General features: G+C 42.8%; 1 protein-coding gene across 2 annotated transcripts in view; it reads left to right on the top strand.

Moving 5' to 3' along the window:
- Ppp1r21 (protein phosphatase 1 regulatory subunit 21) overlaps positions 1–19,575 on the top strand; it is a 60,894-nt gene that overhangs the window by 25,856 nt on the left and 15,463 nt on the right. For both annotated transcript variants that reach the window (XM_050146085.1, XM_050146084.1), the window contains exons 10-17: positions 1,798–1,899; positions 2,008–2,096; positions 4,632–4,768; positions 9,418–9,510; positions 11,560–11,687; positions 14,715–14,867; positions 17,254–17,346; positions 19,134–19,367. In XM_050146085.1, coding sequence (XP_050002042.1) covers positions 1,798–1,899; positions 2,008–2,096; positions 4,632–4,768; positions 9,418–9,510; positions 11,560–11,687; positions 14,715–14,867; positions 17,254–17,346; positions 19,134–19,367 — 1,029 coding nt within the window. The remainder of the gene's footprint in view (positions 1–1,797; positions 1,900–2,007; positions 2,097–4,631; positions 4,769–9,417; positions 9,511–11,559; positions 11,688–14,714; positions 14,868–17,253; positions 17,347–19,133; positions 19,368–19,575) is intronic.

Genomic DNA, 19,575 nt, shown 5'->3' with positions numbered 1-19,575 from the left:
CTCTCTAGGGTGATGTTCTCATGACATGACACCTAACGTCCCTTAGAGAGCTTGACTCAAAAGACGTGGAAGCCATAGTCTTTTGGGACACTTGGCTAGTCCCATTTGTCATGCCTGTTGTGTTATTAGTCACACAGACTAACCCTGAAACAATAGGAGTGGGTAGCATTCAAAGGCAGGAATATGTGGACAAGGGAAGCTGAAGGATCTTGCTACAGATGTGTCCTCTGAGAGCTTGATAATTTCATCAGCCATGCTTTCCTATTTAGTCTGACTCTTCCTAGCTTGCTTGCCTATTTATTTAGTCATCTCTTCATTCATTTACATAGTGTAATATTTCTAGGCATTGGGTATAGTCATGTCTACAGATATCCAAAGTGCCTAGTAGGCAGGAAAGACTTGGGCTCTGAAGTTGGACTTCTTGGCATATGTTTTAGCTGTGCTCCCTTGGGAGATTTATTTAATCTCTCTGCTTTGAATTAGACAGTGACTTGCCCACGTCACAGATGTATACAGGTAACATAAAAGTACCAGTGCCTGGCATGCACTAAGTGCTCGGCAGAAGTTAGCCATTGCCATGCTCATGCCTCAGTAGTGCTTGATTTCATCAGTTTTAGTGATGCACAAATCTACTGAGCCTCATAAAAATAACTTTTTTTTTTTTGTCCGAGACAGTATTTCTCTGTGTAACAGTCTGGACTGTCCTGGAGCTCACTTTATAGACCAGGCCGGCCTTGAACTCATAGAGATCTGCCTGCTTCTGCCTCCTGAGTGCTAGGACTAAAGGCATGAGCCACCACTGCCCGACAAAATAACTCTTCTAATTTTAATTTGTCCAGAACACCTCATTATTTTGTAGGATTCATGTATTTCTTAGTTTTTCATCTTCAGTACTTTGGCTTGTGAAAGTCCCTCTGGTTTTTCTACAAAGTCTATAATATTGAAGACTTGGAAACCCTTTGCTAGAAGATGGCCAAGATGTGTAAATTGTTTCTAGACTCTTAAAGTAACTGGGAACTTCTACTCTAAAGCCGTGGACAGTGGAGCCCAGAGTGCTTGAGCTGTGCAGGACAGTATTACTATGCAGTGTCCATGGGGTCACCTGCATTTTGTAGAAGCCAGGACAGTATGTGTCTGTATGCATAAGTTCAGACTTGAGTCATTGTGAAATACCTCGATGACTGAGACATTTCATAAGTTCATCTTATTTCCTTTGCTTCTAAATTGTCTAAAATATAGTGGGATCCCCACCCCCACTGATGGGATTACTGCCCCCCCCCCCATCACTACACAGGCCAAGCACACAGTGTAGCACTGGGCTATAGCCACAGCATCTGTTTGCATACTATGACATTAGTGATGATAGTGAACATTTTGACTCACCTTGCTGACATCCTGGCATTTGCTAACCCTGAACTGTGTGTACAGTAAAACAGGAAGCTGCCTAGTGGACTTGTTTTGAAAACTGAGATGCATAGTACAAAGTCCGCCCAACCCTTCTGCTTTTTCCTCACTGGGACCCCTGCAAAGCAGCCAGTGTCCAGGGACCTGGACCCACTGCTCTCTTCATGGCTGGGCTGGCTGTATCCTCATTTTCTCAGCTTCCTGGTTGGTCATTGTGTCACCTGCTTCCTTGATTTGGATAGCTAAGGGGACTGGAGAATTTTATCTGTGACATTTTATCTGGGGTTTTCCAGAAATGTGTTGAGAAGAATTTCAGTGTGAAGTCAGATCCCTCTCCCGAGTGCTGGCACTTATTTTCCATCAGATTCATTCAAACCTTCTACTTTTATGCAGTTCTCTCAACATCTTCATGAAAATGCGTCCTACGTCCGCCCCCTTGAGGAAGGAATGCTGCATTTATTCGAAAGTATAACTGAAGATACTGTGACTGTCCTGGTAATTTTCCTCCTTGTGGTTTTTCTTTTGCCTTTTTTTAAAACTATGGGGAAGTGTGGGCTCTCATTGTCCGGTAGCACTTTTAACGGTGGAATGATCTTTATCCAGGAGACAACTGTGAAATTGAAGCCATTTTCAGATCACTTAGCTTCCTACATCCGCTTCCTTAGGAAAATCCTTCCTTACCAGTTAAAAAGGTATTTATTCCCTGGAGGCCAGGGATCTTGGGGTGTTGGGGTGGGACCTGACCTATTCTGCAGTTAATCAAAGAGTAACAGGCGTCTCGCGTCTGCCTGGACCGGCTGCAGCCTGGTTGATAACTCAGTCAGCTCTGGTTTTCAGTGGCCCTCTAGTCTGCATAAGGTCATAATCAGTGTTTTCAGTAATTGGGAATGACACTTCTTTTTAAGAAACGTATGGTTTTGGGTTTTTTGTTTTGTTTTGTTTTTTTAAAAAATCCTTTGTTTTTAATGTCTAGATGGGAGTTAGACTATTTAACTTCTACGTTTGAGTCATAATCCTTGGGTATCCTTAGAATGATATCTTTTTATTATTGGAAACTTACTTCAATTATAAAATAAAGTCTTTATCTGCTCTGGATCTTCTAGGCTATGTCATCCGAAACCTCTTAATAATCAGCATTAATATTTTTAATTCCACCTTACATTTCTAGAAAGGCGTAAAAGTGTACTGGAAAGTTGATAGAATTGCTTGGAAGTTTTCATACTGCTTGTTTTGAGACAAGTTCTCACTAGTCTTGGCTAGCCTAGAGCTTGCTACGTAGATCAGGCTGACCTTGAATTTATAGAGACCCACCTGCCTCAACTCCTGAGTGCTGGGATTAAAGGGTGCACTTGTGCCTTTCTATGATTTTCGTTTAGAGTGTTTGCTAAATCCTTTTCTTGGTGGCAAATGCCCTTCCTTACTGAGCTATCTTGGTGGCCCAACTTTTTCCAGATTGTCACTGTGAGCTGCTGACTTGCTCTGTAGAGGGATGAGAGAAGTCTAGTAGAGAGGAGACAGGGACTGGAGGGTGTAGATGGAGTCGTCTTCTCTGTGTTAAATTCTCTAGGTTTGTTCTGTTTTGTTTTGGGGGTGAGAACAGAGTGGCTAACACAGGCTCACCTGAAGCTTGCCATCCTGCCTCAGCCTTTCATAGTGGGATTGCAGGCACACCACCATGCTTGACATTTTTCTAGTTTTGTATGGACATTTTTACTTGATTACTACTTATGAAATAAATACTATTAAGAGTTTTCATTTTTAAACTTTCTAGTTAAGGTACCTATTTAAAGTTGAAAATGGTAAAATATATTTTGTGATAATATATTTTTTAACTTTTATTTTTATTTTATCTACATTAATGTTTGGCCTGCATGTATGTCTGTGTGAAAGTGTTGAGTCTCCTGGAACTGGGATTATAGGCAGCCGTGAGCTGCCATGTGGGTGCTGGGAATTGAACCCGGGTCCTCTGGAAGAGCAGCCTGTGCTCTTAACTGCTGAGCCAGCTCTCCAGTCCCATTTTGTGATAATATCAATGTAGTATTTGTTTTTAAATTTGAGCCTATGTAGCAGCAATGCCAACTTTTGTTTAATTAATCCTCTTTAGGGATTCAGTTAATTAGAATGTCTCCTATACATAGCTTGGGTTTTCCTAGCAAAGGTTCTCTGTTCAGAACTGAACTGCCCAGCTCACTCATGTGGAACCGAAGATTCCACCTGGGGTGTCATCACTGACAGTCATGTCCCTGCTGTGAATGCCTCAGAGCCGGCCCCTTCTTCACAGCTTTTCTTGGAGTTAGGTTCTTTTGTTCCCAGTCCTCATCCAAATCCACAGGGAAATGGGACAGTTTTGCTTTTGTTTCTTGGAACTATTTTACTTTAAGAGTCTTGTAAGAAGTCTCAGTGAGACAAGCGTGCCTATTTTTAAAATTTTTAATATGATCCAGAGATATGGCTCAGTAGGTAAAGTTTGGGGTTTTCAAGACAGGGTTTCTCTGTAGCTTTGGAGCCTGTCATGAACCAGCTTTTGTAGACCAGGCTGTCCTTGAACTCACAGAGATTCACCTGCCTCTGCCTCTTGAATGCAAGGATTAAAGGCGTGTGCCACCACTGCCTCGCTACCATGAAAATATTTTTAATACTTAAAAATATATTACTTGGGCTGGAGAGATGGCTCAGAGGTTAAGAGCATTGCCTGCTCTTCCAAAGGTCCTGAGTTCAATTCCCAGCAACCACGTGGTGGCTTACAACCATCTGTAATGAGGTCTGGTGCCCTCTTCTGGCCTGCAGGCATACACACAGACAGAACATTGTATACATAATAAATAAATAATAAATAAATATTTTTTAAAAAAATATATTACTTTCATGCTGGAGAGAGTGGTTAAGGGCACATTCTATTCTTCCAGAGCTCTTGGGTGGATTTTAGCATCCATATGACAGCTCACAGCCATCTGTAACTCCAGCTCCAGGGGATTCAATGCCCTCTTCTGGCCTCCTCAGGATCCAGACACACAAATGGTGCACAGACATATATGCAAGCAAAATATTTAGGCAAATAAAAAATTATATATATAAAGAATCTAAGCACATATATAAAACATTTAGACAAATAAAAAGTTTTATATATACAAAACATTTAGACACAAAAAATAAATCTTTTATTTAAAAAAATAAAAAGGAAAAGAAAGTCATCCGGATGCTCACTTTTGAAACCCTGCCATTCCTAGTTTAGAAGAAGAATGTGAATCGTCCCTTTGCACACCTGCACTGAGAGCCAGGAACCTGGAGCTGTCCCAGGATATGAAGCGAATGACGGCCGTGTTCGAGAAGCTGCAGACGTACATCACTCTCCTCGCCCTGCCCAGTAAGTAAGACTGCTGCGCGTGGCTCACCTTGAAGGATGCAAGAGGACAAGAAGCTGGAAAAGGGACATGGCTTAGCTTTGGAGAATGGGCAGGGCATAAGATCTGGAGTCAGAGCCTTGAATTCCGTGAGCAGAGTTAATTAATTAAGGAGTAAATGAGGGTGAATGTTGTGTTACGAAGTTAAGGTAAAATACTTGTCATTAATCATACATTAAGTAGTAATTCCCCTTCTCTGTTTTCAGTGTAGAAGGGTGAATCATGACTGTTCGTGAGGCGAACATAATAACCACTTCACTGTGGAAACTGCAGGGGCATCACAGCCCTTTGTTAGCAGCCAGAGCATATGCCACCTTTTAAAGGTGCCCATTGTTAGAGAAAAATACTGACGAAACTGAGTGAACCTCATTTTTAATGTTTTGAAGAAATCCATGGTTTTATCTAGGCAGAGTGGCACATATCTGTGTTCTCAGGACTCGGGAAGCTGAGGCAGAAGTATCTTAATTTTAAGGTCAGCCTGGGCTGTAAAGAAAGGGAACAAGGAAGGAGAGCGAAGGGGGAGGGAGGAAGCATCTATTCTGACATATAAATGACACCATAAAAGTACTTTGTTTTTATTCTCTCAGTTGTCTGCTGTACACCTTGCCCATTTAGATCCCAGTCCAGTAGCCTTCAGTGTATCCTGATGTATACATGCGGTGCAGTCCTGTACCCTTCAGTGTACCCTGATGTATACCTGTAGTGCAGTCCTGCAGCCTTCAGTGTACCCTGATGTATACCTGTAGTGCAGTCCTGTACCCTTCAGTGTACCCCTGATGTGTACCTGTAGTGCAGTCCTGTACCCTTCAGTGTACCCTGATGTATACCTGTAGTGCAGTCCTGTACCCTTCAGTGTACCCCTGATGTATACCTGTAGTGCAGTCCTGTACCCTTCAGTGTACCCCTGATGTATACGTGTAGTGCAGTCCTGTAGCCTTCAGTGTACCCCTGATGTATACCTGTAGTGCAATCCTGTAGCCTTCAGTATACCCCTGATGTGTACCTGTAGTGCAGTCCTGTACCCTTCAGTGTACCCTGATGTATACCTGTAGTGCAGTCCTGTACCCTTCAGTGTACCCTGATGTATACCTGTAGTGCAGTCCTGTACCCTTCAGTGTACCCCTGATGTATACCTGTAGTGCAGTCCTGTACCCTTCAGTGTACCCCTGATGTATACGTGTAGTGCAGTCCTGTAGCCTTCAGTGTACCCCTGATGTATACCTGTAGTGCAATCCTGTAGCCTTCAGTATACCCCTGATGTGTACCTGTAGTGCAGTCCTGTACCCTTCAGTGTACCCTGATGTATACCTGTAGTGCAGTCCTGTACCCTTCAGTGTACCCTGATGTATACCTGTAGTGCAGTCCTGTAGCCTTCAGTGTACCCTGATGTATACCTGTAGTGCAGTCCTGCAGCCTTCAGTGTACCCCTGATGTGTCCTCACAGTGCAGTTTTTTCTAAACCATTTTCCTCATTCGAGGAAACCCTTTCTTCTTTGGCTGTTGATTCATGTTCTGCAATTCCTCCTGTCTCTAGCTCGCAGCTGCTCCCTCTCTATTTTTTGTCTCCAGATTTCCTGGTTTCAGATTCATAAATGGTGGAACCATTGTATGTAGTTTGGTTAGTTTGCTTACTTTCTTGTAATAAAGCTTACAAGATACAGCCTGTATCCATTCTCCATTCTTTTTTTTTTTTTTTTTTTTTTTTTCCAAGACAGGGTTTCTCTGTAGCTTTGGTGCCTGTCCCGGAACTAGCTATTGTAGACCAGGCTGGCCTCGAACTCCCAGAGATCTGCTTACCTCTGCCTCCCAAGTGCTGGGATTAAAGGCGTGCACCACCACCGCCCAGCTTCCATTCTTTTTATTGCGGAATACTATTCCATTGTTTAGATGTATCAAATATGTGTATATCCAACAAAAATTTGGATTGTTTGACTATTAAGAATAATGATGCTGCAGGTATTAAGGTCTGAGTTCTTATGTGGACTTAACTTTTCATTCCTTCGGGCCTGGTGGCACCCTCGGTGCCTGGTAGACTTGCTTGATCCTAAGGTAGCCATGTTTAACTGCTGGAGGAGTTACCAAGACTGTTTTCTAAGGCACTGTTTTGCTTTCCTGCCAGCTATGTGTGAGAGTTAACTTTTCCATGTCCTCAATAACGTTTGATATCACAGGACTTTGATTGTAGCCATCTAGTGGCTTTGAAGTAGATAGACTGTTTGATCTGCCCTTCCCTGCTGTCCAGCTGTGCCTGATGCCCCTTGATCTCTTTATTGGCCACTTGTTTATTCCTTTAGTGAAGAATCTGCTTGGATAGCGTCTTCATTTTCATTGGGCTGTTTGTCTTCTTATTGTTGACTTGTAAATAATAGTTCTCTGTGCGTTCCATTCCACTGTCAAGTCCCTTGTTGAAGCTGTAATTTCCTGATTTTTCTTCTACTTTGTTTTCACTTTATCTAAAACTTCTGACAGCACAGAAATTTTTACCTTTGATGAAACCCAATTATCAGTTTAACTGTTACTTTCTTTCTCTTGAGGGATGTCATGCTTTTTATTTCATATGTAAAAACCCCTTATCAATTCCAAAGTTATAAAGATGTGTTTTCTTCTAAGAGTTTTACAGTTTTATTGTTGCTTTCAGGTCTGTGATCCATTTTGAGTTAATTTGTGTGCGTGGAGCAAGGTGAAGGGCTGGTTCATGTGGCTGCCAGCACCTTAGCTCCATCTGCTGACAGTTCTTTCTGTTAAATGGTCTCGCATTCTCCTTGAAAACCAGTTGACCACACATGTATGAGTTTGCTCGTGGACTCCAGTGTTGCTCCCGGATCTGCCTGTGCCAGTCACACCCACTTGATGACTGTTGCTTTGTAGTAAGTTTTGAGATCAGGAAGCGTGAATCCTCCTTTCTTCTTTTTCAAGATTATTTTGGTTTTTCAGGATCCCTTTATATGAACTGTAGCAACAGTTGTTAGTTTCTACAATGTAAATTTCTTATTTGTGGTACTTGGTTGCAGTAGCCCCAGGAAACTTACAGAGAGCATCGCCAACTTATGTGTTCTGATCCACGAGTGGACGTGGTATTTCTTTAAGCAAGGTAGTTCTCAGAGCCGAGGCTTACATATTCATGCTGTTTCTTTGGCTTCAGCCTGGGGCATGTGCAGTCACATGAAAGACAATGACAGTGGTGTGAAGGGTTCTCCTTCATGCTCTCCTTCTCTACTCAGATCCTGGCTTAAGCTCCTCTCATTGCTGGATAATTGCTCTGGACTTTTCTGAAAACCTTAGGGCATGTATCACCCTCAGACTGATTGCATTAAATACAGATTCCTTTAAAGTGATAACATTTAACTAGCTGGTAGTATTTTTGAAGTTAGTGTTTATAACTTCTGACCCCAGGAAGGCTCTTTCTTTTCACAGCCTGTAGTTTAGTTATGAATTGGCCGCTTTCTTCTGTACTTTCTTCTTGAGAGTCATGGCTCAAACTTCTCTGTATTGTGCAAGTGAAATTTCCCTTGAGAAAAGAAAGCCTCAGAACCTAGGCTGCTTCTCCCTAGAGTTCAGTCTCAGAACCACCGTCTCCCCATGTGTTAGGGACAGTTGTGTCGCAGCCACACCAGGTCTTTTTGACTTGCCTCTTTCAGTGTGGAACTCAGGTTGATAAGCCAAGGCCGTGGAGACCAGGACCACTGTTCTCAGCAGCACTTGTTCAAGACAGAGACTCGGTCTCCGAGTTGGGGGCATAGGTGAGGGAAGGAACCCCTCCCCACTTCATAGCCATACTTGACCAGTACTTAGCCTCAGCAGCCGGTGGCTGGGGGACAGGAGAGGGACGGCTGTGTGCTGGGCTGTCTGTTAGGAGTGGGGTTTCTGTTGCACTGAGCTAACGAGGGGATGACTTGGCTCACTTATCACAGACTTGTGTGGTTCCTTCTGAGCTGTTACTGATTTTCTTTCCCTCTCTCTTTTTGGTTTTTCGAGACAGGGTTTCTCTGTGTAGTTTTGGAGCCTGTCCTGGAACTCACTCTGTAGACCAGGATAGCCTCAAATTCACAGAGATCTGCCTGCCTCTGCCTCCTGGGTGCTGGGATTAAAGGCGTGTGCCACTACTGCCCAGCTCTGATTTTCTCTTTTATTGTGTGTGTGAGTTCAGTGTAGTGTAGTGTAGTGTGTGTGCGCACGTGTGCATGCACATACATGTACAGGATGTGTGTAGTTATGCATTTGTGTATGTGGGATGAGGTGTAAGCGTGTTTCTGCCGCACTGTGTGGAGATCAGAAAACAACATGTGGGAATCGTTTTCTGCACTCTCAGGAATTCTGGGATCAAACTCAGGCCTTCAGGCTTGACAGCGGTGCCTTCACCTGCTGATCCGTTTAACTGGTCTTCTTTTGACTTCTTAACCATTAAAAATGTGTGCCTGGGAGATGCATATAAGTTAAATGTGCCTGTATTCATTACCACCATTTGTGACTGTATCTGCAAAGGTTTGGAAAGCCATTATTTCAGACATATTATAAGCAAACTTCATTCTCTGTGTCCCCCAGAACAGAGGGAGAGGGTGAGCAGTCAGCTTTCTGGAGAAGTGCTCAAATGGCTTGTAACTGGCTTTTCTAGGTACAGAGCCGGATGGGCTCCTTCGGACAAACTACACTTCCGTCTTAACAAATGTTGGCGCTGCTCTGCATGGGTTTCATGACGTCATGAAAGGTGAGCCTTGAACCAGAACCTACATCCGTGGAAACCTTCCTTTTCAGATCTGCCTGTCAAGGGTTACAGATCCCAGAAAGGCTTAGCAGCCTTGGGCTTACATGGAAGTACACAGCCTCAGCTCTCTGCTCTGCCATCTGCTTCACTGTGAAAGAGAGGACCCCATGCTCAATGCTTCACGGGATTTTGTAACACCTGGTTTTGGTGTTATACCCTTGGTACAGTTCGTGCGCTGTTGATAGCTAGTGACTATTTTTATAGGAAATAAATTTTTAAAATATAAAAGTGTTTTGTATGATGTGTAAGGGGCATGATTAATGCCCTCCTCAAGTTTGGAATGCCATACTATCCTTATTTTATTTATATTGCTATTCTAATTCAGTAGTTATGTCCTAAGAACCGTAGAAAGATTTAAAATCATTAGCATGTTTTGTTTGTGCATTTTCTGAGGGTCAAGATGATGCTGAGTGGTCCAGGACAAAGCACTTCATTTTTCTTGTTTTTCAAGAGCTGATAGAGATTGTGGGAGAGTTGGGGCCTCCTTGGCTCCTTGGTGTGGCCAGTTGTTTCTTTTCTTTTTATTTGTTTCACTTTTTTTAGTTTAGTGTACCAAATAATAAGCTCCATTATAAAATTTTCAAGCTTGTTTCTACTCTTGGGAATGAACATAAGAAAGAAAAGTGGGAAACATGAAGGAACAAGCAATCTCCTCTTCCAATGCTGGGAAGTGGTTATAAGGCTGGGGTTATAGTTTCGTCTCCTTTCCGTGCTTGGAAGAGGGTTGTGTCATATTAACAGACATTAGCAGAAGCATCGTTTGTTTTTATTTAGGTGTTTTTATTCATTTTATTTTGGTCAGAGTCGTATCCCACAGCCTAGGTTGACTTCAAATTTATGACCCTGCGTCATCCTCCTGAGTACAGAGTTACAGTCCTGTGTCACAATGCCTGGTGGAACCTTGTTTTGTTTTGGTTTGGTTTTTTTAAAGATTTGTTTATTTATTATATTATTTATTTTTTATAAGTGTTCTGTCTGCATGCCAGAAGAGGGCACTAGATCATTACAGATGGTTGTGAGCCACCACGTGGTTGCTGGGAATTGAACTCGGGACCTCTGAGCCAGTACTCTTAACCTCTGAGCCTTCTCTCCAGCCCCTGGAACCTTTTGTTGCAACTCTCTACCTTCCTGCTTTTTCAGGAATTATAAGTGCTTGATCTAATTTGAACACAGGGAGGAAAGTCAGGTTGGCAGGTTGTTAGCGTAAAAAGAAAGCACTGGAGCTGTCTTAGTCAGGGCTTTATTGCAATGAAGAGACACCATGACCCTAGCAACTCTATAAAGGAGAACATTTAATTAGGATCAGCTTAAAGTTTCAGAGGTTCAGTCCATTATCGTCATGGTGGGACGTGGCAGCATGCAGGCAGACATGGTGCTGGAGCTGAGAGTCCTACATCTTGATCTGCAGGCAACAGGAAGTGAATGGAGACATTGGGTATGGCTTGAGTTTATGAACCCTCAAAATCCACCTATACAGTGACACATTTCCTCCAACAAGACGACACCTCCTGATAGTGCCACTCCCTTTGGGGGCCGTTTTCTTTCAAACCACCACAGGAGTTATCAAAATGTGTTTTGTTTTTTAATGTGGAATTAAAATGCAATTGAGGGCTGGCACGATGACTCAGTGGTGAAAGTGTTCATCACCAGAAATGACCCTGTGAGCTTGATTGCTAGGATCCACACGGTAACAGGAGAGAACTGACTATTGTTTCAGGCCATCACCTGATCTCCACGTACATCATACATGCTGGGGCATGCTCCCCCACCACACACACACACACACACACACACACACACACACACACACACACCACTTCCTATTCACTTTGTGACCAGCTGATGCAGCACAGTCTTGACACATGGTATCATTGCTTTCAAGTGCACTTACTAAACTGGAAGTCTCGCTGTGAGGATGGAGCAGATTGGCTGGCTGTATGCAGCCTGTATGTGAATAGTAGTGTTTGCATCTCATTGTTGTTTTTTCCATAGACATTTCCAAACACTATAGTCAGAAGGCGTCCATAGAGCATGAACTTCCAACAGCAACACAGAAGCTGGTAACGACTAACGACTGCATCCTGTCGTCAGCGGTGGCGCTAACAAACGGAGCCGGGAAGGTAATTGTGCCCGGCTAATCTCGACTTAGGTTCAGCTCTTTAATGTGCTCCTTTGAGAAAGCGATGAGAATGTTGATCTATGAAAGGATCGTGAACTCTAAGGTCTGTATGTGTGTGTGGCAGAGAGGACTGAACCTCTGCCACTGGGCTATGTCCCCAGACCTTAAGGTCTTGTCTGTTTGTCTGTCTTTCTTTTTTTTCTTTAAACAGCATCTACTTTTCTTCCATTTCTAAACATTTCCCCCAGTTCAGTTGAATCATCTATACAGTGTTTAAAATACTGTGGCAGCGACTGTTCAACATTGTGGTGAATCAGTGGGTCACTCACTGCTTTTCTAAACCATCCAAAGTATTTTTCAATTTTTTACTTTGTATACAAAGCAGCAGGTTTCTTATGGTATTTCTTACACATCTGTCATTGTGCTTTGCTTGTTTGTACCCCCACTCCCCTCTTACCCACCCTCCTTTCCCCCCGTTGGTATCCTCCCTCTCCCTAAATACTTTTCTATGGCTTTCTCAATAAACACAAATAAACACACACACAATTTGTAACCCAAGATTTTTGAGTACTAATTTATAAAAGAAAAGGTTATTTTTATTTGGCGGGTAGCATTCATGCTATGCACAGCTGGGAAGGTCAGCTTGAGTAAGGCTTCCCTTCTACTGTCTGGACCCTGCAGGTGGAACTCAGGTTGTCAGGCTTGGCAGTGAACCCTTTACCCCAAGTCATCTCCCTAGCCCTAAGCACTGATTTTATTGAACACTACCTGTATTCGATAGTTTCCATATCTGTGACCAAATGGCTTGAAAGAAGCAATTAAATGGAGAGGAGGTTTATTTTTTCATTATTTCTCTTATTTTTGAGATTATAATATAATTATATCACTTTTCTCTGCAATTTCCTCCCTCCAAACCCTTTTATATACTGTTCTTTGCTCTCTTTTACATTCATGGCCTCATTTTCCCATTAATTTTTGATACATGCATATTTATCCATAAGTATAATCTGCTTATAAAGTAGAATAAGGTAGAAAAGACCAATTAATAGATACTGACTTATTGGTGTATTTAGTAGTTACATAAAGTACTGCTTGTACTGCCCTTTCTCCAAGCTTGACTTCTCTTGCTATGTAGAACAGAGTGACCTGGAGAAACAGCTGAAACAATGGGTGATTGTCCTTAACAACCTGCTGACAGCTATGTATTCTTCTGTGAAAACTGCCCACTTTGTGGGGTTTAGAGTATAAAATGGAAATGCAAACTGGACTTGGCACTGAAGCCTGTCAGGAACTGTCCTGGCTTCTGACCACCGGTGACATCTCATCTCTCAGGGTCCTTATTGCAGGAAGATTCCCACAGCACTCAGTGTGTAGTGCTACTCATACATTTGTTCAGGGCTGACTGTTTGGGATTGGATGACCAGCAGGTGTGCTCTTCCCTGGGGGACCATTTCTCCCCCTCAGAGCATTCCTTAGTTGCCTGGAGTTCTTTGTGTACGGCTGAGGCCTCTTGGTCTTTCCCCTGTCCCACTTTGGAATGTCTGTTACTGAGGTGATACATCTTCCATGGTGGATCCGTGGCGGCGAGGCACGTGGAAGGCACGCGGAACTGGTGACATGACATTTGCAGTCAGGAGGCAGGAGACCTTCAGGGCCTAGCAGGGGTGTTACCATGAGGCCCTCCCCAGGGGCTGCTTCCTCTAACAAGACCCTATACCCTGAAGGTTCTACAACCTCCCCCAACACTGCCAGCTGTTACTAAATGTTCAATCACATGGGCCATATCGTAGATAATCTTGAGGTTTACTTGATGCTGTAAAAGGTTAATAAAAAATAAAAGCTGAGACAATTAGAGTTTGGTTGCTTAGTTTTGAGCAATGCTTGTCAAGATAGAACACGCAAAAATCACACACTTACCTGCTAGTGTACCCAGGACTTCTTTTTATAGCAAGGATATTTAGTTAGGCATTTTCTTTATATCAGCACTTCATATAGCACTGCTAAGTTCAAAATCTGGCTCAGCAAAATTGCCATCATGGTTCTTTGTAGCTGTTACATAGACTGCACAATGCTACATCTGTGAATGACAAGAATCTGCGTTTTTAGTCTTGTTTTCTGTTCTATTTATGATTAACAAGTTAAAATTTTACACAACTAAGTTTAGGTAGATTTTATGTATTTAAGATGCTCATGTCCTGTCTTTTCTGTTGGAATAGGAGATATTCAAAGCTAACGGTAAAAAAAAAAAAAAATACCCACAAAGATGGCTTGAGATCAGTAGAGAAGTTATAGTTTAGAAGAAATACCTACAGGTGGACATAGTGCATGCCTTTAATTCCAGCACTTTGAAGACAGAAGCAGGTGGATCTCTGTGAGGTCAAGTCTGGCCTGGTCTACATAGTGAGTTCTAGGCCACCCAAAGCTACATAGTGAGAGCCTGTCCCTAAAAAGAAAGCCGGTAGGTCATTTACAGAGGAACAGGAAGTAAACAGAGAGGGCATGTCTGAAGTCATCTTGTGTTTACTGGTGTTTTCTTTGTATCACAAATTGTGAAAGTATCCCAAATAAACAGGTGCAGGCTTTGAGCAGGTGTTGAAACTGCCCTGAGCGATTTTCTTAGTCACTGTCAGATTGCTGTGATGAAGCACCATGGCAACATAGGAAGCATTTCACTAGGGGTATGCTTACAGTTTCAGAGTCCAATCAGCACCATGGGGTTAGGTGTGGTGCTGGAGCAATAGCTGAGAGCTTACATCTGATCTGAAAGTTGCAGGTAGAGACTGGGCCTGGCACGGACTTTAGAAACCTCAAAGCCACTCCTGGTGACACTTCTCCTTCAACAAGTCCACACTTCTCCAACAGGGCCAAACCTACTCATCCTTCCCAAATAGTTCCACTCACTGGGACCAAACATTCACACATATGAACCTGTGTGGGCCATTCTCATTTGAACCACTGCAGAACTTTTAGGTATATATGTTAGATCACTGTTGGAAAATGGAATGTTTTCTTGTCATGCTGTGTTTAGATTGCATCTTTCTTCAGCAACAACGTGGACTATTTCATTGCTTCATTGAGCTATGGGCCCAAGACAGCCAGTGGATTCATTAGTCCCCTTTCAGCTGAGTGCATGCTCCAGTACAAGAAGAAAGCTGCTGCCTACATGAAGGCTTTGAGAAAGGTTGGTGTGTTGCTGCTGATAGTCATTCATGTACTTAATTTACTTTTTGCACTTTGTGTGGACTGGTGCACCACTGCATGTATGTCTTTTTCTGTTTTCCTTTTGGGACACTGGAAGCATTCACAGACTTTCAATCAGCAATTCCCCTCTGGCGAAAAGACATGTTAGACAACTCTGGGGTGCCAGGATACCTGGCACATGGCTAGGGCTGCCCTCAGAAGAGATGGAGCGGGAGAACTATAAACACGCAAACTTGGTGGCTTTTAGCATTCGACTTCTTAGTGGTCTACACATGTGCCTGAAAGATGTTTGCAGGGGCTGCGACAATGTTACTTTAATGGTGAAAGCCAGAATTGGCCTCTCAGTGCTCATCAGTCAAAGGAAACCTAAATGAACCATGAAGCAGCCATAGTCTAAAGCTCTATGCTTCATTCAAACAGCAATACAGTGGGCACCACATACAAGTGACAGACAGATCCCTAAAACATTCTGAATGCAAAAAGCAAATTGTACAGTGAAACTTAGGTTTAAGAAAATAACGACAAGGAATTCTATACAATGTTCATAGATTTATTGAGATGTTAATAAATGGCAAAGGGCCCAGGCATACATATCAAGCTGATACTTATGATTACCCCTGAATTGAGCCTGAGATTAGGGATAATTACCTGGAGTGTTCTGCTTTAATAATGTTTATATGTATCTTGTAGTTGGAACTCTAAAACACAAACTGTACTCACTACATGTGGCATTGCATACAGCAGTGAAAACCAGGCAAGAGCCTATACACTCACCAGCAGTGAAATGGCTAAACCATTGCACATTCATAGAATGAAATACCAGAGAGACAATAGAATAATGACCATCAGGTAGGGATAGTGGCACATGCCTGCAGTCATTAATAGTGGTTTATAGCATCCGTGTGTGTGTGTGTGTGTATACTAGATACAATGCATTAGGTGGTGACAGCTTCTAAAAGAATAAATTCAAGCAGAGATACATTTTGGTTTCACAGTCTATGTGCACATGTGCTACAGTCAATTTTTTTCATTTAGGCATAGTCTAACAAAGGGAAGAGTTACATGAGTGGTAAGATTGGGAGCAAACTAATGTATTCCTGCATTTTCTGATTTTTTTTTCAGTGACCACATATTCTTACCATATTTAAAAGAAATTACAAATTTATCTCATTTTTTTCCTACTGTAAATTCAGTGCTCCAGATTACACTTAGGACTGTCACTTGTTTATACAAAAGCTCAGTATTTGTGTGGTTTAGAGAGCGGTTTCTTACTGTTGTTTTAATGTGCATGTCTTGTTGACTAGTCAGGTAGGGTAGCTTTCCATGGTTGCCATTCATTTTATCTGCTGTCTGTTGAAGCTGTCTATTAAAATAAATATTTCTGGCTAGAATTGAAAGAGTTTCCTATTAGTAAGAATTCTAAAGACTATTTTAAATTTATTCTTTGACAGTTTTTTACATATATGTGATGTGTCAAGGACATGTCCATCCCTGCCTCTCCTGGATACCATCCATATATTAAGAATTTAAATTGTGTTTATATAGAAAATATTTTCTACCATTTTGGTACGGTATTTTTTTTAGAATAGAAAATTTAAAATTTTACATATTTCGAATGGGTGCAAGTGGCAGCAGCGTGCACATGCAATGGCATGTGTGTAGAACTTTGAGGACGATCTGAGGAGTGTTCTCCCTCCACCACGTAGGTCCCTGGGATCGAACTCAGGTTGTCAGCCTTGATAGCAAGTGCCTTTGCCCACTGAGCCAGTCACCACCCTACAAGTTTTGATCTTTATATTGTTTATCATTCAACAGGTCTTTTTCCTGTTTTTTTTTTTTGTCTTTGTTTTATTTTAATTCCTTTTTTCTTTTTTTTTCTTTTGTTGTGGTCATTATCAGCCAAAGCCCTTTTCTCAAGATTATAGAAACATATTTTCTTCAAATATTTTTTAAATGTTTTTTATCTGAGTTTATATCATCTCAAATTGGTCATGATTAATATGTGGAAGAAGCACCTGCTTTTTTTGACTATCAGATGATGTTCAGAGACGGTTATACCTTCCATTCTTCACTGAGCAGATTCCCATTTGCGTTGTCTGCCTCTGTGTGTTCTGTCCTGCCTCCACCCTTGCTTTGGAGCAAGTGCATAGTTTGAGTTGGAGAGGGGTGCAGTTGCTATGACAAATGTCCTCTCTTTGTTCTCCTTATAAAAATGTGTTTTTCTTTTCACACATAATAAAGGTATTTCTTTTCACACATAATAAATGGTCTGTGTTGGCAAGCCTTTTAGTCTGTGATCACACCCTACTCAGCATTCTTGTGTTGTGTGTAGGACCCTTTAATGACTTAAGTGTTTTTGTCCCCAGCCTCTTGCAGACTCTGTGCCTTACTGGGAAGCAGTGGCAAACCGCCGGGTTCTTCTCAGCTCCACTGAGAGTCGGGAAGGCCTCGCACAGCAGGTATGGCACCAGGAACAGCATGGATGGTTTGTAATGTATCTAGAGTAAAGAGTAGCCCATTAAGGCGTCAGAATGAAGTGTCTGTGTGTGACACTTAAGACGCGACTGTTTCCTACAGAGATAAAGACCATAAGCATGACTGTTTCCTACAGAGATAAAGACCATAAGCATAATCATTGAACTCTAGGTCATCTTGACGTCATTGCTGTAGGCGGTGCTGAGTAGCAGCACTACAAACTGACGTCAGAAATACTGAGGAGTAGAAGGAGAGGGTGGAGACTCGTCGGGTTATTTCCATTTGTTGGTCAGTTGTGTTGGGGGAAGTAGGTTTCATGAAAGGTACCATTTCTTTCAAACATTAGTATAAACTGGTATCAATTTAGATTTTGACAGATTTATTTAAATAGCTTTAACATGTGACTTATTTTTAATTTGGGGTAACACTCCTTACAGGACTGGAAAAAATGGCTTAGTCATTAAGAACACTGGCTACTTTTCCAGAGTACAACTGTGGTTCATACTGGTTGTTTTTTCAGAGGACCCTGGTTCAATTTCCAGCTCCCATGTTGCAGCTCACAACTGTCTGTAACTCTGGTCCAAGGGGATCTGATGTCCTCTTCTGGCCTTCATGGGCACCTGATATGGGTGTTGAGAGCCAAATACAGGTCCTGTACAAGAACAGCCAGTGCTCCTGATGAGGCAGCTCTCCAACCATGAAATTACTGTTTAAAGAAAAGTATAGCATACAGAAAACTATACAAATCACTAATGCATACCACAGCTTTTACAAGTATACACGCTAATGTAACCAATTCTATAGACTGTGTGTGTGTGTGCATGTACATATCTGTGTGTGTACGTGTGTGTGTCTGTCAGTATGTGTGTGCATGCTTCACTGTGTCAGGTGTGCCACAGGAACACCTTCCGCAGACCCCTCTATGACTATGGTTGTCCCTTGTCCTGCATTCTGACACCACGGATTGGCTTTCTGCTGTGTAGCGCACGTGTACTCTTCAGGCCTGACTTGCATCCGTCACTCCTGAAGAAAGCTCCCACGTCCCCCAAACACCCAGCTTTGTGCTTTGTTCTTTGAGTTTTAGTAAAGTGGGAGACTGCTTGGCACCCGGGACAAACCGTGGCTCTTTGTCGGAGTTTATTCCAGTGCTTCTCTGATTCTATGTTTCTGCTTTTGTTGTTTTCTGCCTTGGTGTCTATTTCTTGAATTTCAGGACTTCTATTTCCGATTTGAGTCTCACAGAAGCATGACTATGTACAAAGGATTCTTCCTGTATCTAGGGAACACGTCTGAGTTGGATGCTTTCCATAGCCTTCTCTACTCTTGAACTCCTTTTTCACTGTCCGTGCAGGCCCATGGAGGCCAGGAGCCTTGCAGTCCTGCTATCTCCTAGGCACTGTCCACATCCCTCCCCTCCCCCGAGAGAGCTCTCTCACTGACCTGGAACCCACCGTGTAGACTACAGAGATCTTTGAGGCCCCCTGTCTTCACCCCTGCAGAGCTGGGATTGTAACGTCCAGTTCCACTTCCAGGCTGTTTGTTAACATGAGTTCCAGGCAACAAACTCAGATCCACACTTCCTGCCTGAGCTGTCTGCCATGAAGTCCTTTGATGGCTACAGATTTTTAAATGGTTGGCTCAGTTTTTTAATTTAGGGTTGTTCACATTTGGTGTTCAATATTGTCCCGCATTAGTCTTTATTGTTTTTACAGCCCCCACTGTGGTCTGTGTCTCTCATTCTCTAAGACTGAAAATACTTTTACTTTTTAAGGTTCAACAGAGTTTGGAAAAGATTTCTAAACTGGAGCAGGAAAAAGAGCATTGGATGTTAGAAGCACAGCTAGCCAGAATCAAGCTGGAGAAGGAAAACCAGCGGATGGCAGACAGGCTGCGGAGTACAAGCGGTGCGCAGCTGGCCCAGGAAAATGCCGCTGCAGCCACTGCTCCCAGCCAGGAGGAAGGTGCAGCCAAGGTTCCGGCAGAGCCCTTGCAGAGCACCAGCCTGGTGAGTGTCCTCCTGCTTGCCCTTGCCTGCAGTTAGTCTCAGACCCAGCTGTTCCAGTCCTCCCCCTAACAAAACAGCAGACACAGCAGGAGGCTGGGAAGTCCAAGAGCTGGTGTCTCTCCAGGGCGCACTTCCTGGGTCTCTGTCAGCTGCCTTTCCAGTCAAGTGACTGTGATCATGTTGACACTGGCCACCTTGGTCTCGGTTT

This window comes from Alexandromys fortis, unplaced genomic scaffold, assembly GCF_014885135.2.
Source record: "Alexandromys fortis isolate MF-2015 unplaced genomic scaffold, M_Fortis_MF-2015_v1.1 scaffold_42, whole genome shotgun sequence".
Taxonomy (NCBI): Eukaryota; Metazoa; Chordata; class Mammalia; order Rodentia; family Cricetidae; genus Alexandromys; species Alexandromys fortis.
Note: the sequence above shows the minus strand (reverse complement) of the source record. Positions and strands in the feature narration are given on the sequence as shown.